At 44.7% G+C, this 22,403-nt stretch overlaps 1 protein-coding gene across 1 annotated transcript; it reads right to left on the bottom strand.

Moving 5' to 3' along the window:
* Positions 1-1,714: 1,714 nt before the first annotated feature.
* Positions 1,715-18,713, bottom strand: IFNLR1 (interferon lambda receptor 1). Its single transcript, XM_053398782.1, has 7 exons — positions 18,564-18,713; positions 13,602-13,725; positions 11,931-12,124; positions 10,647-10,795; positions 8,495-8,642; positions 7,689-7,804; positions 1,715-4,519 (listed from the first exon to the last, which is right to left on the bottom strand). The coding sequence occupies exons 1-7, from the start codon at positions 18,628-18,630 to the stop codon at positions 3,647-3,649; spliced, it is 1,671 nt and encodes a 556-aa protein (XP_053254757.1). The 5' UTR covers positions 18,631-18,713; the 3' UTR covers positions 1,715-3,646.
* Positions 18,714-22,403: the final 3,690 nt, after the last annotated feature.

Genomic DNA, 22,403 nt, shown 5'->3' with positions numbered 1-22,403 from the left:
ACTGACTGACTGACTGATGTTAGGCTGGAGCGGAATAAGTAGAGAGCAGAACACCGCCCCTCCTCTCTGGAAAATCACCAGACTCATCAGCAGATTCTTGGATATGGGATCAATGGCCCGTAAGAGCATAATAAGACCCTTACGTACTTCTGGAACAATGGCCCGACTCGTCCACCACCCTGTTCACACAGTGGCCTAGCACAGACCTTTTTGCAAAGCAATGTTCCCTGATCTAATGCATATTTGCATGTTAATGAATATATGCATTTTATACACTAATTACCTATTACAACTTGTGCAACTGGAAAATATAAGGAAGCTCCAATATGCAAATCAGATTCCTTTTCTCACAGGGATGCATCTTAAGTTCTCTTGCAATGCTGATTCAATACCAGTCTCCACTATTAGGTTGCGGCAGATTACATTTGTCTGAAACAGTGGTTCTCAAAGTGGACGTTACTGCCCCCTGGATGGGGGGTGGGATTAGTAAGGGGAGGCACTAAGAGGCAAGAGTGTGGCAGGGGGCGCTGAAAAGCACGCACCAGAGGGTCAGGTTGATCAGTTTTGTTGAATCAACTGAACTACAGTCATACCTCAGGTTGCGAACGCTGCGGGTTACGTCTTTTCAGGTTGCGTCCCGTGGTGACCTGGAAGTACCTGAAAGGGTTACTTCCAGGTTTCACTGCTCTGTGGTTTAACCCACAGTGCCACCTGCGTATCTAATGTGTCCTAAGAGTAGTGAGTGATAGCCCAACATTAGCCATGCTTCGATCCATTGAAATCCGTGGATAGCAAACTGATATTCTGAATGTTCTTTAGAGGGGCACAGAGGATGAGTTTATGGAACCAGAGGGGAGGGTGTAGCCTGAAAAAGTTTGGGAACCACTGTCCTAAAAGTTCTACCTCAGGGGTGAGGAAGGTTTGGCTCTCCAGAGGCTGGTGTTGGACTCCAGACCCCATCAGCCCCAGACACTGTGGCCAGTGGTCAGGGACAAAGGGAGTTGTAGCCCAGCAGCCTCTGGTAAGCCACAGGCTCCTCACCCCTTCTCCATATATGTAACAGATAGACCTTTCCTCAGTCATATGCAGGGCAGACCCAGCCTGTTAGGCCCACTTGTCATCCTGTATGAATTGGGGGTGGGCCCTAGTACACTCTTCTTTGGGTGCAGTGGGAAGCCATTGCTTGTAGTGACGGAGAAAGCTGTGCATTTGGAAAAGCATTATGGATCTTCTCATCAAGGAAACCTTGAGAAGCTCCCAGTGACCCCCAGGCCACATTCACACCATACATTTAAAGCACCATCATACCACTTTAACAGCCATGGCTTCCCTCAAAGAATCCTGGGAACTGTAGTTTGGTAAGGGTGCCGAGAGTGGAGTTAGCCTGAGATTTCCCTGCCCTGCTCTGGGTCGTGTTCAGTAAAAAATATTGCCTGCTGGCACGCCTGGCAGCTTTATCACCACCACTGTCAGGCTTATGAAAAATATATTGGCACCAGCAGCAGAAAAGGTGAGCCGGGGTGAGTTTCGTTCTGTATGAAGACTGTCACATACACACCCTGAGCCTCTCCCTCCATTTCAAGCTGAAAGTTCTTAACAAAATGTTTGGCTCAGCCCTATTTCAAAGTGAACTTGGTTGTTATCATCATCCCTGCGTTCCACAGAAACATGTTCAAGATCTCCCCTTTTGACCAATTGAAAAACACACACAAAGTTTTGAATAAAATATTTTCCCCCTGTAAAAGTTTATTTGTAGCCCATTTATGGCTATAAAAACATACATTATTTAGCAATGCAAATAACAATACAATTCAACATTATACACATACAGTGACACACTTCCCATTTTATTGATAGGGTTGCCAGTTATTATTATTTATTGAATACGGCCCTATACCTGGAAGTCTCAGTTTCCAACCTGGTGATTCCTCAACCATATTTTTCATTCTAAGGAGAAATACCACCTGTCAATATGCATGGAAAGGAACCACTTCTCCTGCCTGAAGAAATCAAGGGAGAAGAGCGTGCAAGGTTACACTTCAAATGTGTTCATGTGTCAAACTCTGTCGCGGCAAAACTTCCTTTAGAAAATACTGTTTGAATTACCCAAAGTGTTACCAAGGGTGGGTGTGCATGGTGGTTTCAAGCACACTTGGCTAGGCAATGTAAGGATAAAAGGGAAGGTGGGAAGCAGCTTTGGACGAGGTAGGTTTGTTTTCTCTGGAGGAATCATAGAATCAAAGAACTAGCTGATGTCCTTGAACATAATATTCATGTCTCAAAATGTGGGAGGCACAACACAGTAATGGAAGCATCTCCGACTTAACGGATCTTAATCTGGGGCTCAAGGAGAGCGGTGATGCTCATTTTTCCTAGCCCTTATCTGAGCATGTGAGCCCCAACACTGTATAAACATGTCCAAACAACTGCACATCAGAAGCAAAAAGGCTGTAACAACAACAAGGCGCGAGGAAAGGAAGGAACAGGGAAGGGAGCAGAAGGCTGTATGGCTTTTATTATAATACTGTGAAAACCCAAATAAAACTTTCTATCTATCCAAAGAGGGATTAACACCAGGAAGAGTCCAGATCAAACACGCCCATTGAGGGCTGCTATCTTGACCTCCATTTGCCATCTCCTCTCTCCCTCCACCTCCTTTTAAAGAGCTGGGGCTGGAGAGAGAAAGATGCAAGGGAAAAGAGCCTTCCCTCCAGGTACCTGCCACACATTATCCTCATCCCAATAGCTAACCTGCTTCAGGTAATGTGGAAGAGGATAGGAGACAAGGTTGTCAGAGAGAACAATGGCTGGATTTTTTGGTTTGGACCGTCGTACCTTCAGAGCAAAGCTTCTTGGCAAAACTAGCTGACAGCCTCAACGCAAGGTTCACAAGATTCAGCAGCCTGTAGGGCCAGCTGTCACCACCAGAGGGCGACAGTGCATGGTAAACTCTGTGCAAGAGTCTTTGCCAACCTGTTGCCTTGCAAATGTTTTGGTTCACAACTGCCAGTGGCCCCGCCAACACAACCCTGGCTGGGGCTGATGGGAATTGTAGCCTAAATGGGAACTGTCCAAAATATCTGGGGCACCAGATTGATAAATATATGAGGTATGTACACACATCTAACAATATATTAACAATATAAATTAACAAATGCATTTAGAACACTTACAACAGCTTGGGACTTCAGAAGGCCTCTTGTGCTCAGCAGAGAGGATTTGTTTTGGTTCCAACAATGGAATTTAGATGTAGATCTATTTATTTTATTGACAGTTCCACCCTGTGCCCACGACATAGTTCCAAGTGAGCATATATAGGATTGCACTGTAAATTAACACATTTATTCTCCTGGCTTTCTTTGTGACTGCTGAGCTGCCCCCTGGAATCAAAGCTTTTGCTACAGCATGGGGCTAAAACTCTGAAGCAGGAGGCACCTTTCTCTTCCCACACCTTGTTCATTATGGGATGGGGGTGAGGATTAAAGGAAACAACATGAGCTTGGACTGAATTGGATTCTGTATAATGGTTAACCTCCCTATTGTAGAATTTAGATCTTTCAGTGCAAAGTTCACCACCCTGGTACTGGTGAAACAGCTGTGATCCTAAGATTCTATGACTAGGGAAATCTATTTCAGAGCATCCAAATCAGGTTCTTGCAATATAATGTGTGTGCCTTGGCCGATACCCATAGAATTTGGGTTCTGGAGTACGGCCCGATTCCAAGTCTCTGTTTTCTCCAAGCAGCCCAGGTTCTAAGGCTCCCATGCAAGGCACGTCCAGAAGAGGTATTTCATCCACGAGACTTCCACAACCACTGGAGTCCTTTTCAGAACCTCTTTCGTCTACAAACTGCTCCTCAAAATGGAACCCACAGGAGTCCTGGTTGCCTAGCATCCCAAAGAGAGGTATCTTCAAGTCCTCCAGGCTTGCACAGTTTTCTTCAGGATGACCTCTCACAGGTGTGAATTGCTTCCCAGTGGAAAGGTTAATGCCAGAACCTTCTATCAATACTGACGAGAAGTTTATATCTTCATCCCATCCTTTTCCTCCAGCAATTGGAAAGCCAACTGGAAACCCAAGGGATTCCTCCACAGAGGAACTCTCAGAACTTGAGGTCCCCTGGTTCTCTTGGAACCCAGAAGAAGACTCCCCTGTCACCCACTCTGTTGAAGCAGGGGCCCCAAGCACTGTTAAATCTGGCAAATCTGACTGAGAACTTCCATAGCCGGAAGATGGCGGAGGTGCTTCCAGGCCCATGCTGACCATTTGGCAGTTCAAGCTTTTCTTCTGGAATCGAAGCACTTCCGTGTAGGGTATGGGGCTATCGTCATCGTCATCTTCCTCATCTTCCTCACTCTCTTCTGACGGCACAGAAGGACTCAGTGCTGAGTGTTTCTGGGGGCCAGTCCTGTTCCTCCTTCCTGATTCCACAAGTGCTACTGTACACATGATGGGATCCAACTTGATTGCTTCCCTTTCACCAATCAACAGCAACTTTGTTGGGCCTTTGGAAAAATCCTAATTAGGGAGACAGAATGTGGTTGACCATTTTAGAGGCATATGGCTAGATATTTTTAATTCTGGATATAACATTTATCTATTTCCTTAGTTACTTATACACTCCTTGACTGCAAAAACAAAACACCCTCTAAGCAGTTAACAGGAAGTATTTAAATTATCAGTAAAAACAGTTAAACAGAATCAAAAACCTTTTTTAAAATAATTAAAATGAACAGCAAAATAGATTAAAATATGTCAACATTTCATCTTGAAGTCACCATGACATACAACTTTAAACTGACATACGACTTTAAACTAGGACTGATTATGCGAATGGTCGATAGCTAAGGAAGTTTTCGGGATGGGGGAGAAATTAGCTTGCAAACCTACCTGGTTTGCACTTCCTAAATAAATTTTAAATTCACACTTCTCTGCATTTTGAAATGCCATTCTCCAACCAAAAAAAGTAATGTGTTGGGGGGAGTGTGGATAAAATTGCAAATATTAGTGAAAGTAACATACAAAACTTCTTTATACAATATGGAAAATTGTTGTAAAAAAATGTGTGTGTTAGGCAGCATTGCATTGAAAAAGGCATATGATAGAAGAAATGCACACTAAAATGCAGAAGAATTTTCATAATGCCTTTTTTCCATAACACCATATATATATATATATATATGAATGATTTCTTGGTTTACAAAAGTATGTGCAATATCCCCTTTTTCAAGTTGTGTTTTCTACAGATCAGTTTCATTTGTTGTGATATATTAGTGTTACATTAGGAAGAAAAGAGGGAAAGAGGTGGAGGGGGGAGTGGTGAGTGGGGTGGGGTGGCAATGCTTCTGTTCTACTTAGTTATGTGTGGGGTCATAACGCCTTTTTTTAAAAAAATGCAAAATGATGTAGAAATGTGGTGAGCTGAACTTAAGGTTGGAAAAACGAGAAATGGAGAGAAAGTAAAATTGACAGATTCATCCACCCAAAGAAATGGTGCGATCGAGTGCAAAGTAGAGCAGAAATGCGTGCTTGCAAATATTTAAAATGTAGCAAAATTGCCAGCTCTACTATCCTTGCATCCCTTCCTGTCTAACATGAGCTGTAGGCAGTAGCAACACTGTGTCACATAGAGCAAAAGTGTGTCTGGCTTAGTACAGTGGTATCTTGGTTCTCAAACTTAATCCGTTCCGGAAGTCCGTTCCAAAACAAAAGCATTCCAAAACCAAGGCTCGCTTTCCCATAGAAAGTAATGCAAAATGGATCAATCTGTTCCAGACTTTTAAAAACAACCCCTAAAACAGCAATTCAACAAGCATTTTACTATCTAACGAGACCATTGATCCATAAAATGAAAGCAATAAACAATGTACTCCAGCCACACAATCAATCAATCAGTAGCTGAACTGGGTTCAACACAGTCGCAAAAACAAACAAAAAAGCCGCAAAAACAAAAACAATAAATAAATAGGAAAAACAGACATACCTCAGCGTAACACTCAAAATGGAAGTGTGGCACTCAAATCGGAAGTGTAACTCTCAAAAAGGAGCATGTTAGGCTTCCGAAAAAAGTTTGCAAACCAGAACACTTAATTCTGGGTTTGCATCGTTTGGGTTCCAAGTTGTTTGAGAACCAAGGCGTTTGAGAACCAAGGCATTTGAGAACCAAGGTACCACTGCATAAAGCAGCACTATCTGTTCCGTATACAAGGTGTTGCAGTCCTTGGTTTCAAATGCAGTTCAGTCAGGTTCACGTCTCTAGCAAGAGGAAAGAACCTTGCCATTTGACAAAAACCACAGAACAGGGAAGTAATCTACCTTCCTCCTCCTCCTCCTTCCGTTCTTCAACATCTACAGAAAAACCCTGACTGAGGTCATCCAGGATTTTGGAGTGCAGTGTGAGCAAAATGTGGGTGGCACACAGCTCTGCTTCTCTTTGACATCTGCGAGCGTGGCAGATGTGCAAGATTGGTGTGTTGTCTTGGTAAATGTCTGGGTGAGAGCCAATCAACGGAAGCTTAATCCTGACAAGGCCAAGGCACTGTTGGTGTTGGGGGGTGCCTAGATCAAATGGATGGGATGCAGTCTGCTTTGAGTGGAGTTATGTAGCTTGGGGGTACTAATGGATCCATTAGCGTTACTTGAGGTTCAGTTAGCCTTGGTGACATGGAGCACTTTTCATCAGCTTCAACTGGTGGCCCAATTGCACCCCTATCTGGACAGGGGCAGCCTAGCTTCCGTTGTCTACAATCTGGTAATCTCTAGGTTGGGTTACTTCAATGTATTATTTGTAGGGCTGCCTCCACAGTCAGGGACGCGGGTGGCGCTGTGGGTTAAACTAGAGAGCCTAGGACTTGCCGATCAGAAGGTCGGCAGTTTGAATCCCCGTGACGGGGTGAGCTCCCGTTGCTCGGTCCCTGCTCCTGCCGACTTAGCAGTTCAAAAGCACGTCAAAGTGCAAGTAGATAAACAGGTACCGCTCCGGCGGGAAGGTAAACGGCGTTTCCGTGTGCTGCTCTGGTTCGCCAGAAGCGGCTTAGTCATGCTGGCCACATGACCCGGAAGCTGTACGCCGGCTCCCTCGGCCAATAAAGCGAGATGGGCGCCGCAACCCCAGAATCGGTCACAACTGGACCTAATGGTCAGGGGTCCCTTTACCTTTACCTCCACAGTTAGGAAACTGCAGCTGGCACAGAATTCCAAGTCCGGATAGTGAACCAATTTTGGTATGTCTGCAGTCACTACCAGTTAAGTCTCCAAGCTCAATTCAAAGTGCTAGATTTGACCTATAAAGCCTTATGTCGCTCAGGACCCCAATATCTCAAGGACTGCCCTCTCCCCACGTGAACCAATCCAGAACCTGACAGTCATCATCAATGGTAGGTCCAGAGGGTGGCAGTACAAGAAAGGGCCTTTTCCATGGTGGCTCCCCACTTCTGGAATGCCCTCCCCACGCTTGGTGCCACCTTCATCCATTTTTAAGTGCCAGGCTTTCGTCTCTTGATTTGAAGGGCTTCAGGTATTTGTGCCCTTTTACTGGAAGACTTGTTTTTTATTTGTATAGCTGTGTTTTTAGATTTTTATCAGCAGTTTGTTATACTTGAGTTTAGTGTTTTGTTTTTTTGTAAGTTGCTTTGGGTCACTTTTGTGGGGAAAGTGATAAATAAATAAATAAATAATCACCCCATACCAAAACTTGAGGCATCTTGATTGGATTATTCATCTTTTTGTAGCAGCAGAAGACAATAAAGGCACCAGCAGGGAGCATGAGTAGCAATGGAACAGCAACAAAGACCCAGTTTTCTGCTGCAGAAGAAAGCAAACAAACGAAGCAGTTAATACTGTATTTGGGGTAAGTTCTTCCCCTTTCTCCACTTCAGTCTGTTTTATTGTTCTATTCTTCCTGGTCTCTTAATTAAAAGTGGTGTTTTTTGTTTTTTGTTTATCACAGACAGAATGAAATTTTCACTGAACCAGGGAACCAGGCAGAGGGCCTTCTTGGTAGTGGCGCCTGCCCTGCAGAACGCCCTCCCAGCAGATGTCAAGGCAATAAACAACTATTTTACTTTTAAAACACAACTGAAGGCGGCCCTGTTTAGGGAAGTTTTTAATGTCTGATGCTGTATTGTTTTTAATATTCAGTTGGAAGCCGCCCAGAGTGGCTGGGGAAACCCAGCCAGATGGGTGGGGTATAAATAATAAATTATTATTATTACTACTGATAAAACAAAGCTTCCTTGGCACACAATGTCTCTGGATATATTCCTGGAATGTGGGGCTACCCAATATGAGGCCACAGGGATCTGTTCCCATCTACATAAAGAGGCAAAGCTATCTACTTTAGCTGTGTGATCACAATGCAACTTCAAACATTCATTTGCACCCATCTAAACTGCATGTGCACAAGTCTGTCCTGCACGTGCTGGATCAGGGCAAGTATACAAAATGGACAGTAAAGTCTTCGCAAAGGCACCCCCGTTTCCTCCTTCCCTGTACCTTTTTCATGCAAGAGAGTGCAAACTGGTTTCGAGTAGTTGCTCCATTTTTCACTCATGACGGCACGGGCACGGAAGCAGTATCTGCCACTGCTCCAGTGTGTCGTGTCAAAGCCCAGAACATTCTTCTTCATCTCAGTGTAGTTCCTCTGGCAGATAAGAAAAGCAAAGGGGGTTGAAATCGACAGTGTCAGGGACCATGCTGAGGAAGGCTGCACTGAGGAGGAACAGTGGGAGCCTTCCCCTCCCCCTGCTCCTGATCAGGATCCTGAATCTTCCCAGGAGCAGGAGGACAGCATAGATTTGGAACAGTGGTTTGCAGAGGGGCATAGTTCCGAAGGCAGAAGCTGGGAAATACTGGGTGGGGGACAGCTAGGAGGAGAACTGGGAGAGAGAGAGTTAGCAGACTCACTGTTGCTTGAAAGCGTTCATTTGCTCAGCCCAAGGTCAAGAACAGCAGGTAAGAAAGCACAGTGGTTGCGAGCTCAGGTTGCAAGATGCGGTAGTGATGTGGGTGACTAGGGAGGAAGTGGGTGGAACCCTTAATTGGGAGCACCTTCATTTCGATGAATGTATTCTTTGTTCTCTCACTGTGATCATTAAAGTTTCTAACTGGTAAGAGACTCCTTTCTCTTTGTTCTGCTTATCTTTTGCCAAAAGGGGGAAGGTTTCATGGTCCGGGTTACAGGCAGTCGGAGTCCCGGCTTGGTACGTCGGGACCGGGGTAGAGGTCGGGAAGCAGGAATCAGCAGTCCAGGGGTCCACGAATCAGGAAGCCAAGAGTCCGAGGGTGAGGAAACCAGGAGTCAGGAAGCCAAAGCACAGCTAGATGGGTAGCATGTTGCTGTGGCAAAGAGCCAGAGGGAAATGCTGGTCTTATATACCCCTCCTGGCCCTTGCCACCAGGTGCTACAAGTCTTCTGTCAAGCCTCACCTGTGCGGCTGTGCCTTGCCCTTCCAGGCCAAACTCAGGAAGGCCCCAGTCCTGCGAGGCCCTACCAGTCACAGGGCCCGGCTCCTGCACACACTCCTAACAGACGGAAGCCAATTCCCTGAACAGACAGGGATATCAGCAAACATAAACTTTGGCTGAGACTAGGGTTGGAGAGGGGGGATGCTCAATTTTTATTTTACATTTAGAAACTTGCATTTCATTGGGAAACCGGGGACAAATTCACACTTTTTTTATACATATAAAACACAAACTGAAACACAGCGAGTGTTTGAAAATTTGCGCTTTCTGAATTTCACCATGCGCTTCTCCAGCCAAATAATGTGTACAAAAATGCATACATTGTGGAAGTTGAAAATAACAGACAAAAATGCATTATAGGAGGGGAAATGGGGTGGCAAAAATGTGTAAAATAGTCAAAGCGGCATGCAAAATGTGGTTAACAGGAGAAACGTGCACTAAAATACTGACAAATTCTCACAAGAATTTAAAAACAATGGAGGGGATAAATTGCTTCAGAAATGCAGAGAACTGGACTTAAGGTTGGAAAAAATGAGAAACTGAGTGGAACTGAAATTGACAGACTTGCCCATTCCTTGTCCACCAAGAGGCATTAGCATGGTTCAAGAACGATTTCAAGCCAGGCAAAAAACAGCTGGGGTGCAAGGCAGGGCCAGTGAGGGGGTATGGCCTGGGGAGAGTGTTATGTACTGAAGTTCTCACCCTGGGCCAGCAGGGGGATACTGTAGATAGTTATGCAAATAAGGGATTGAAAGTGACGTTCAGTGATTGGATAGTTTTAGAAAATTGTTACAGTTATGTTGTACTGGAGCTCTATATAAGCAGGCTGACTGAACCCTTCAGTTCAGTTCTGTTCTGGCCTGTTCACCCACAACTTAACAGAGAGTACCAAGGGCCAGACAGAGAGGCTTGGAGGGCCACATTCAGCCCCAAGGCCTGAGGATCCCCGCCCCTGGTTTAAAGTATACACCAGCACTCCCTGCTGCAGCTGCACTTTGAAGAGGTCCACTGCACCACACACAGGAGGCTTTTCAATGGAAGGAAGGGTGGGATACAAGTTTAATAAGCACTCCCTAAGCAAGCCCTGAAATGAGGAAGGATTGTTAAATGTAAGTGACAATGACTTTCAAGAAGGACGTCTGCAGATGATTTTGAAGTTGCATATCCACCGCCTACTTACTGGTTTCCCTGCTCCATCGATGCCATACTCCAAGTCATAGGTCAGGTCTTGAAAGGTGGCCTTTGCACAGGATGGGTAGGAGAAAGCAATGCTCACATCAAGAGCATTTTCAGTCTTTTTCAGTTGCAGAATTGGGGGAGCAAGTTCCACTGGAAACGATTGGACAGATGTTAGGGCAATGTTGAGAGAGACAGAGAGGAGTAAATATCCCCACCCCCAAATGCTTGGTTGTTGCCAGTGTGTTCTGCATCTCATTGATGCAATAATACACATCATTCTGCTTTATCTGTCGTTCTGCAATGCTTTCTGAATGATACCACATTACTACTGTCCGATACAGCACTCTTGAGCTATAGAGCAACAAAACTGGGACATTCGTGGTATAAAAAGTTACAGGATTTCAGCAGGAAGCTGCAGGGCATGTGCTGACTGGAAACGAAGGCAATATGCTTGCTCTGAAACTTTTGCAGGTACAAGTAGTATTTGGAAGAGAGAATGCATATAGACACCTCAATGCCACCCTGAGCACAAATCATCATGAGTGCACGATTTTAATAATATGTCTGGAAGTGTCCTGAAATTCCTGCTCATTTATGGGCCTGTCAGGTGAGCTACCTGGGCCTTTCTAAACCACAGCATTTGCTCAATCTCAACTTCCCCAACCTGGTGCCCTCCAGATATTTTGGACACAGTTCCGTGTCTTTCTGCTTTACTGCCAATGAGTGCCAGGTTGGGGAAGGTTAATCCCATCAGGTATGTTATGTACTGAGTTGAATAGGATCCAAAAGGCAGCAGTCTGATTGGTCCTAGAACAATAGGATCCAAAACGCAGAAGTCTGATTGGTCCTAGAACAATGCAGCAGTATGATTGGTCCGCAGGAGCCACCCAATCCAGCTCCAGGTGGAAGTGAATCTGCAACCTGATTGGACCACGGGAGAATCCCGGAATTAGCCAATCACGTGCGGCCTATTGTGTAAATAATGTATATAAAGCAGATATTTTGGGGGAACTTTCATTCCTCACTACTATGAGCTGAATAAAGAGCATGAAATCCACACTTGACTCTGAGTATATTTCAAGGTATTCGTGTTTTATCCCTATCTGCCAGGCTGTCTGGAGAGAAAGGAACCTCTGGCCTTATAAGGAGTTCCCCTCCTCTCTTTCACTTATTAGGTCTTCTGGGACAGAATTGTGAGCAGAACCTTCCATTTCACAAAATAACAATTGGCAGCATTAGAACAACTGCCCTCTGCACCTTGATCTCAGGGTCCTACCAGCCATACCTTGAACAGTGTAGTCAATATTATTCAGTTCCACCCATTTGGAAGAGGCCATCCCAGAGTTATTCTTCATCTGAGCTTTCACGTGGACTGAGTATCTGTTGTCCAGTTCTGGAGACATGCAAGTTATGTTGCAGACTGTTTCAGAGATGTCCCTACAGGGTAAGAAGTCGTCCCATTGAAGTCCGTAAGGCTCCCTGCAGGAAGAAGCCACAGCGGTGGAAGGTTAGTATTCAGATTCACATGAGGATGTGACGATTTCAATTCTGAAGAACAGTCAGCAGCCAATTGTCGCCAGGGGTGGGGATTAGATGGGGCTTTGCCAATACTCAGTCCCTAAAGGATCGTCTTTGTTTTTAAATGACAAGCTCAACAAAATATCTGAGAAAGTGTACTATTCTTTATAGATGTATGATTTAAAAGAGCTGTCATGAAACAAAATAACCTTGCCTGCATAGCAATTTTTTTACTGACTATAAATATGGTTTATATGCAATATAAACATACATATACATACACATATAGGCCACATTCACACTATATATTTAAAGGACTATGTTGTCGTTTTAAACAGCCATGGCTTCCCCCAAAGAATCCTGGGAACTGTAGTTTGTTAAAGTTGCTGAGAGTTGTCAGGAGACCTCTGTTTCCCCTCACAGAACTACAGTTCCCAGAGTTCCCTGTGAAGAGGGATTGATTGTACTGAGAGCTGTCGCTCTGTAAGGGGAATAGGGCCCCCCTAACCACTCTCAACACTCTTAACAAACTACAGCCCCCATAATTCATTGAGGGAAGCCATGACTGTTTAAAGTGGTCCAACAGTGCTTTAAATGTATGGTGTGAAAGTGGACACACTTGTTTCCTGTTTTGTTTAATGTGTGCATGTAACTATGCCCTTCACCCCAGAAATATATTGTCAAAGGATAAAAATGGAATGCCCAACCCAATAGCACTGTAAATTTCCAAACCAGTCTGAGCCTGACCTATGGACTAGGCCGTTCTGACAAGCGACTGGTGTTACACAACGTATTCAGTCAAAGGCCACTTCAGGCCAAAGCTATTTTTGCAGGTGGGATTCCATTGCAAACCACCAAATACAAGTCATGCAATTAGTGAGTATTCGGCGTTCTTGGACAAAACACACACACACACACACACACACACACACACACTTACTGCAGTAAGGAAAGTGATGGGGAAATGCTCTGGAAAGTGTGGGGTGACAATTACTTCATGTGACATTGGATAAGCTCCCTGCAATGAACACTCAATAAATGGTGGGCATGACAGCACCTCCCTGTAAACTTTGTGCAAACAAATCAGGTGTGAATGCTCAATAAACAGGTCATCTGGGAGACTGTCCTCCCCCCATTTTCTCTGAGAGGTGTGTGAACCTAGCTCATCCTGCACAAACTAGAAGATGATTTTTTTAATTGGGAGACATAAACACACCCACTGCCTCCAATTTCTTATGTGCTAGTAATATCCCAGAAAAATCAAGTGGAAATTATAGTCCAGCCTTTCCCAATCTGGTGTCGCTCAGATGTTTTGAACTACAACTCCCAGCAGCCACAGCTGCCAGCAAGTTGGTGGGAATTGTAGTCCAAAACATCTGGAGGGCTACCAAACTGGGGGAAGGTTGTTCTAGCCATTGCTTTTTTCTTTGATGCTCACATCCATTGAACAGTGTAGGTTACTCCAGGAAGGTCAGCAGCAGCTGGCAGCCATGTCAAGAACAGATGGAAATCCTTCGACACGAGCGTCAGATTTTGAGGAGGTGATAGTAGGAATTCTTGGCCTGTTGGAAAGGAAGACTTCCTTAAGTGTCCTGGGGTTCATTTCGTCTTCACAAGGCTAGCCCAAGACTTTTCCTTGCTCAGGCAGAAGATCCAAATGACAACCACCCTACTATTAATTCAGATAAGGCAAAGCCCACAGGGAACATCTGTGAGGAAACCTCGTAATCTGGATGAGAATCCCACCCGTTGAGCCTCATTTATCCATTACCTGAGTTGATAGTATTCTTATTAATATGAATTAGGTGCAATCTTGCACTCAAGTGCCTCAAAGCAAATCACACGGTTAAAAAAGAACATAACAAAAACATTTAAATCAATTTTAAAACAGCAATAAAAAAAATTTAAAACACTCCCCCAATAACCTATTTAAAAGGACCTTTCCTACCACCTTACGTAAATGCATTTCAAGCGCGGACAAAGGCTGGAACTGTGGAGTATCTTTAGTACATATGATATAAGCCTGCCTAATGGTTACCCCTCTCTGGTCCGAGGTCCTCACACATGTTAATCTAATTCTAGAGAAATGTTTGACATTAGTGGATGTTGAACTGTATCTTGGTGTAACAGGACTTCACTGAGGGGCAGTGAATCTGGATTCTGTGGGTGCTGACGCTGCAGTACAGTGGTACCTCTGGTTGTGAACTTAATTCATTCCGGAGGTCCGTTCTTAACATGAAACTGTTCTTATCCTGAGGCGCGCTTTCGCTAATGGGGCCTCCCGCTGCCGCTGTGCCACTGGTGCGCGACTTCCGCTCACATCCCAGAGCAAAGTTTGCTACCAGAAGCATCTACTTCTGGGTTAGTGGAGCTTGTTACCCGAAGCGTTCATAAGGGGGACAATATGTAACTCGAAGTTCCACCGTATTGGGAAGAACGCCTCTTACCCCCAATTGTACAGCCATCAAACGTTCTGTTAACATTGGCGGCGTACAAGCGGGCAGGTTTTCACAGGCGGCGGCAGGACAAGACGTTCTCTGACATTTGGCCTGCGTATAAAGGCTTATTTGCCTGAACTGGAGTTGAGCAATGGGCTTCTTCATCTAAGGTGGTTTGTTGAATTTGGGAGCTTGAGCAATAACCCTTGGCTTTCCCTTGTGTGTCTCTGCGTATGTGTGTGGATAAATGGATGGTACACACGAGTGCCTGTCTTTTGATACTGATGCAGTGTCATTTTGGTACCTAATAAAAAATATAAACAATAATGATTTTTAGAGAAAGGATGGTCACGACAAAGACAACCGACCTGTGTAAACCTGTGTCTGCTCAGCACGGTGAAGCCTGTTTCTGGGTGAGGCAATAAATTTATACTTGGGCTAAACCGCCTCAGACTGCAGGGTGGCAGAGCAGAGTCAAGTGTCATGTGACTGAATGCTCCTCCATTTAAAAAAAAAAACAGTTGGGGAAAGGTTGTAGCTCAGTGGTAGATCATCTACTTTGGAATCAGAAGCTCCCTGGTTCACTTCCTAGCATCTCCAAGTAGAGCTGGGAGACAGACTCCCTGTCTGAAACCCTGGAGAGCGGCTGCCTGTCAGTGTAGACAATATGGAGCTAGGATTCAGGATAAGGCAACTTCCCCCATTCTCTGAGCACTTTGACACAAATATGCCCTTCTGCACAATTTGTCCTCACAACAGCTCTGTGAGGGAGAGGGATTGGCCCAAGGGCTGCTAACCACTATCTATTTTAAGGCTTTCCATAATGATGCCCAGGGAACGTGTCATGGTTACATATGCATACATAGCGATGGCTTCTTAGAGAATGATCCCAAGCTATGAACTCCTGCAATACAACAATTTTGCCTTTTTAAAGGGGAAATGTGATTGCAGTTGCAATTATCAAAAACGGGAGCACTGTAAAGGTAAAGGTAAAGGGACCCCTGTAGACTCCCATCAAAAGGTAAAGGGACCCCTGACCATTAGGTCCAGTTGCAGATGACTCTGGGGTTGCGACGCTCATCTTGCTTTATTGGCCGAGGGAGCCGGCGTACAGCTTCCGGGTCATGTGGCCAGCATGACTAAGCCGCTTCTGGCGAACCAGAGCAGTGCACAGAAACGCTGTTTACCTTCCCGCCGGAGCGGTACCTATTTATCTACTTGCACTTTGTCGTGCTTTTGAACCGCTAGGTTGGCAGGAGCAGAGACTGAGCAACGGGAGCTCACCCCGAGGCAGGGATCTGAACCGCCGACCTTCTGATCAGCAAGTCCTAGGCTCTGTGGTTTAACTCACAGCGCCACCCATGATTCCAAGTACACACACATAAATGCACACACATCACTGCACTGCCCCTTCTGCATTATAAAGCAGTACCATACCACTTTTATCAGTCGTGACTGATATCATTATGGAAACCTAGTTTGCAAATGGTGCTGAGAGACCCTTATTCCCCATAGACTCCCATTATACAGCTGCAAATAAAACGCTTTTAAGTGTGCTTTAAGTGCACTAGATGGTGATGGTGAACCTTACGGAAAATTCAAAGTATGTTTTTAAAAAAGCATTTTCAGAACGGTTTTTATATGTGTGTAGATTCCACGTCAATATCCATCTTTGGTCAGGTGTTTGTCTACCCCACATTGCTGCTGCTGAGCAATTTGGATAAGGAAGTGGGGGGAGAATACAAACTTATTTGCAGAACAATATTTTACTAAACTTCCCTATAGGGCAAATATATGTAATTGGAAAGCGCCCAAACCACCCAGCAGGAAATGATAGTCTAGTATATATAAAAAAGGGAAGTGAAGATTATGCAAAAATGATCAGATCAAAAGAGAGGTGGTGAACCAATCTTGCACAGCTGCCTGACATTATCCCATTTCATATGTTGAAACACCCAGTTGATAACTTTAGGGCCATATCTGGAATTCTGTGGCTGAAATTCTTTTGGGAAAGTATCTGCGGGGTGTCTGTGATTTGGACGGGGCAGTGCAAAGAGGTGAGAGTCACTTCCGCACCCAAATGCTGAAAACTCACTTTAAAAAAACTGAGTGCCTATTTACCTGTTAAGGAAAGTGCATAGGTGCCTGTAAGTTTCCCTTAATGGGGTGTGTAGCAGCCAGAGTTAGTATATCCCATTTCAGTGCACCACCCCCACCACAACATCCCCTCCCTAGGTTACGTAGTGACACAAAGCAGCAATGGTGACAGCAGGTACTGACCAGATCTTGCGATCACCAAATGCTGTGGCATTTGTTAAAGGGGCTGAGAGTTGTTGGGTGACTCCTATTTTCTTCAGAGAGCTACAATTCCTACAGTTCCCCAGGAAGAAGGATTGGTTGTTAACCACCCTGGAATAGGCCAACATGGTGAATAGGAGCAGCCAACGTGTTGCCCTCTATTTATTTCTTGGAATACAACTCCCATCATCCCAGGTCATAGGCCATGCTGGCAGGGGTTGATGGGAGTTGGAGTCTGACAACATCTTGAGCTCACCACATTTGAATAGGCTAGGGTTACCAGATGCCCCCGTTTCCCAGGGAGAGTCCCCAGATTTGCAAATCTGTCTCTGCACAAATTCCGTCCCTGGATTTCATTAAACATCCCCGGGAAAAGTGACATCCTGGTCTCCTGGAGTAAAATGCAGCTGGAGGGGTGGGAAGACAGTTTTTGCGCAGGCAGAGGCAGAGGGGGGGGAATCGAAGAGTGCGAAAGAAGGCCTTTGCACCTTGCCCAGCAGAGAAATTGTGTGCCTTGCATCCCTCCTGGGCAATGGCGCGCCACCTGCCTGTGACTCCTGAGCCTCCCCCGATCTCCTACCCCCTTTTTTTTTGTGAGGTCACGGGTGGGCGGCCATTGCCCAGAAGGGGTGCAAGGTGCGCAGTTTCTCTGCTGGGCAAGGTGCAAAGCTCTTCTTTCACACCCTGTGAAACTCTCAAAACGAAGGGGGAAGGGGGCAGGAGATCGGGGGAGGCTTGGGAGTCATGGGCGGGAGGCGTGCAGTCGCCCAGGAGGGGCGCGAGGGGCACAGTTTCTCTGCTAGGCAAGGCATGGAGGTGTGAGATGACTTCGATCCCCTCAGCCAACTGCAGCGACTGTGGAGCTGGTGCAGAGCTGGGCAGCTGAGCGTGAGAGAGAGCGTGAATGAAAGCGTGTCCCCGACGGCCGGGAACTGCAGAAGTCAAATTGGAGCAGAGAAGCATTATGTTCTTTTAAGTTGAGGCTGCTTGAGTTGAGGTACCTCCACTGCAGGGGGTTGGCCTAGATGGCCCTCAGAGGTCCTTTCCAAATCTGTGCTCATCCCAAAGTCGTATTCTCAAACTCTGCTTTCAACTCCACCCCCCAGGTTTCTCTCCTCTTCCGGACTTCTCAAGACAGCAAAACAGCTGATGTATAAATGTAATTGGGGATAATAAAGCATGTAATAATAATAACAATAAAGTGTCCCCGGATTCATTGAACAACATCTGGTAACCATAGAATAGGCCCCTGCAGAGGGTTCCTTCCACTGTGCAGAAGCTCAAAGCATTCAACACTGCATATGGCAGCCCTCACAACCCTGCTGCCCTCCCGATGCTTTTGACTGAAACTCCCATCAGCCCCAGCCAGCGTGTGAGAAAAAGGAAATCATTTTACACCCCATTTTCAGCCAGACATTCATTCCCACATCTCCTTTCGCCCTGCTGCCTTTTTCCATTTGAGTGTACTCCTTCCACACTAATAGACCGACAACCTTGTTCCTTGCCATAAATCGTCACTCCCTGTCAAATCCGGCCAGCAGCAGAGAGGCTTTGAGAAAGTGGACCCAACAGCAGGCTCTCCTTTTTAGACTTTGCACCCTTTGGAGGATAACCCACCAAACGTATGAGTAGAAACGAAAGAGCCAGAGGGAATTTGGGCTTACCGACTGTCCCTGAAGCCTGTCCGAAGGAAGCCAGCACCACAAGACAACAGACCCTCAGAAGAGACATCCTGGAAAGGAGCGCAGCAGCTCATGTCTGGGCCAGGAACTTCTGTTTCTTACTTTCACTTTGAGGTTTCCTGGCAGGAAACAGCACCTGTGGCACACGTGCCAAAGCACAGCAGCCCCCTAGAGGACAGGAAGCACATTTACTTGCTGAATCTCCTGGATGTACCGTATTTTTCGCTCTATAACACGCACCCGACCATAACACGCACGTAGTTTTTAGAGGAGGAAAATCTGTAGGCATGCCACCCGTAGGCATTCCCTCCATAACACGCACAGACATTTCCCCTTACTTTTTAGGAGGAAAAAAGTGAGTGTTATGGTGCAAAAAATACGGTACATAAAAAGGCACCTTTGGCTGTGGTACTTAAGAGCCTGCTGCACTAGCCATCCCTGAAGTGTCTCTCTATACGATATCTTTATTGTCATTGTCCCATGCAGAACAATGAAATTGAAAAACTACATAAAACTACATAAGAACTACATAAAACATTCAAAAACCCCTAAAAACTCTGAAACCCCATTTTAAAATACACTATACTATAGAGACCCCTTATGCTGCATTTAGAACCAGAATTGCATTAGCGTAGAAACTGTTTCTCAGGCGGCTAGTCCTGGCCTTTATAAACCTATACCTTCTTCCAGAAGGCAGAAGCTGAAAGAGATCATTTCCGGGGTGCGTACTATCCTGCGCTATCTCTGCCGCTTTCTTATGGCACCTGGCAGCATAGATTTCATCTAAGGTGGGAAGAGTGCACCCAATTATTCTCTCTGCAGTCTTTACAACCCTGGATAGCATTGTTTTCTCCCTGGCCGTGCAGCTCCCAAACCACACGCACAGACCATAAGTTAGTACGCTCTCCACAGTGCAATTGTAGAATGCCATCAACAGGTCCTTTGAGAGATTGTTTTTCCGGAGGATTCTCAGAAAATATAACCTCTGCTGTGCTCTCTTCACCAGGTCTTTGCTGTTCTCTCCCCAGGTTAGGTCGTCTCTCAACTCCATTCCCAGAAATCGAAACACCGAGACCTGTTCTGTTCTCTATCCCAACCCCTGCAGGCTTATTTGCTTGCTGCTGTTGGTATTGTTGTTCATGACATTTATATCATGCCCTTCCTCCAAAGGATCCCAGGGCAGCAAACACATCGAGACTAAAACTGCAACTCAGACGTCTAAAAAAAGTTTAGAACTCCTAAAAGCAGCCAGGATCCCCAAGGATGTGCGGTACACAGTGCTGGATTTACGTATAAGCTAAACAAGCTATAGCTTAGGGCCCCACTCTCTTGGGGGGGCCCTAAAAATTTAAAGGAAAAAACACTGGATGTACATTTCCAAAATATAAGATAAAAAACAAATAAAATAAAACCTACATACAGCAACAGTGTTTTGTGTTGTGTAGGCTCCTGTGATGTAAGTAATGGGCCCCGCCTGCTAGCCTGCTCCCTAAAATATCACTGGTTTGCTCATTTCTATATCAATTACTTTGATAAAATACATATTTTGTTATGTGCAAATGGCTTTAGATACCTATTAGGTCCATAAATTACCATATAGCATATATTCAACACAAAAAACCAGTGACAATTTGTTGTTGACATAGGTTAGCTAGACATATAAAGGGCCCCATTACCTTCAGAAGCTTAGGGCCTCACCAAACTTAAATCCGGCCCAGGTTTTACGGGGAGCTGGCTTTCGGCATCGGACCAACTCTGCACTACAAAGATGTCTGCAAATGTGCTATGAACCCTGCCTTGTGGGAATCTGTTGCAGACGACTGCAGTGCCTGGAAACAGGCAGTCGAGTCCATAGCTGTCAATTTTTCCCTTTTCTTGCGAGGAATCCTATTCGGAATTAGGGAATTTCCCTTTAAAAAAGGGAAACGTTGACAGCTATGGTCGAGTCGTGTACCCATAGCAGTGGCCCGAGGAGAAATGACCACTGGGGAGGAGCACAGAGAGAAGAAACGCCATCTGCAGCAGCGCAAACAGATGCCTTCATCTGCCCCAGCTGCAACAAAGCATGTCTCTCCCGCATTGGTCTCTACAGCCACAGCGGGCGCTGCAACTGTCCAACAGCTTGACCCAAAGGCGCACTCCTCCATTGTCTCCCGAGACAGGCGGATGTCAACAAGTCTCAAAACTAGTAATTCAAGGTGGCCAGAGAGAGATCTTTCTGCCATCAAATGCCTGGGTAAATTTCTTTCACAATCCCACCAACGTCTTCAATACACTGTATCTCTCTTTTTTTAAAAAGATATTTATTAAGGTTTTCAATTTTTATACAAACAAAAAGCAAAAAGCAAAAAAGAAAAATCTTAAAAACACAAAAATTTCACCACTTATTTTTCAATAACATATTTCCCTGACCTCCTCATACCTCCCCTTCTTGTATCTCCAGTTCGAATTGTTTGTTCAGCAAATCCTTATCTCCAAGCATTACAGCTTATAAAAACACCTTATTTTCTATCCAACATCTTAGGTTATTATAACCTTAAATTTTTACTTATAAAAAACCATTTTTTCATATTCCTTTATACCATTACAGCTAAAAACCACTTAATTTCAATCCAACATCATTCAACATTCCTTAATTTTACAATATTTCTGTAAATAGTCTTTAAATTTTTTCCAATCTTCTTCCGCCGACTCTTCTCCCTGGTCACGGATTCTGCCAGTCATTTCTGCCAATCCCATACAGTCAATCAACTTCATCTGCCATTCTTCCAAAGTGGGTAAATCTTGCATCTTCCAATACTTTGCAATGAGTATTCTTGCTGCTGTTGTAGCATACATAAAGAAAATTCTATCCTTTTTTAACACCAACTGGCCGACCAAGCCCAAGAGGAAAGCTTCTGGTTTCTTCAAGAAGGTATATTTAAATACCTTTTTCAATTCGTTATAAATCATTTCCCAGAAAGCCTTAATCTTAGGGCACGTCCACCAAAGGTGAAAAAATGTACCTTCATTTTCTTTACATTTCCAACATTTGTTATCGGGCAAATGATAAATTTTTGCAAGCTTGACTGGGGTCATGTACCACCTGTATATCATTTTCATAATATTTTCTCTTAAGGCATTGCATGCCGTAAATTTCATCCCAGTGGTCCACAACTGTTCCCAGTCAGCAAACATAATGTTATGTCCAACATCTTGTGCCCATTTAATCATAGCAAATTTAACCATCTCATCCTGAGTGTTCCATTTCAACAGCAAGTTATACATTTTTGACAAAATCTTAGTTTTGGGTTCTAACAATTCTGTTTCCAATTTAGATTTTTCCACCTGGAAGCCTACTTTCTTATCCAAATTGTAAGCCTCCATTATCTGAAAATAATGAAGCCAGTCTTGCACTTTGTTTTTTAATTTCTCAAAACTCTGCAGTTTCAGTCTATCTCCTTCTTGTTCCAAAATTTCCCAATATTTTGGCCATTTGGCCTCCATATTGAGCTTTTTCTGAGCTTTCGCTTCCATTGGTGACAACCACCTTGGGGTTTTGTTTTCCAATAAATCCTTATATCTGATCCAAACATTAAACAATGCCTTCCTGACAATATGGTTTTTAAATGCTTTCTGTGCTTTAACCTTGTCATACCACAAATATGCATGCCACCCAAAAACGTTGTTAAAACCTTCTAAATCCAAAATGTCTGTGTTCTCAAGAAGCAGCCAGTCTTTCAGCCAGCAGAACGCTGCTGATTCATAATAAAGTTTAAAGTCTGGCAGTGCAAATCCACCCCTTCTTTTGCATCAGTTAAAATCTTGAATTTTATTCTGGGC

The sequence above is a fragment of the Podarcis raffonei genome, chromosome 8 (genome assembly GCF_027172205.1).
Source record: "Podarcis raffonei isolate rPodRaf1 chromosome 8, rPodRaf1.pri, whole genome shotgun sequence".
NCBI lineage: Eukaryota > Metazoa > Chordata > Lepidosauria > Squamata > Lacertidae > Podarcis > Podarcis raffonei.
The sequence above is the reverse complement of the archived record's forward strand: the minus strand, read 5'-3'. Positions and strand labels throughout refer to the sequence as shown.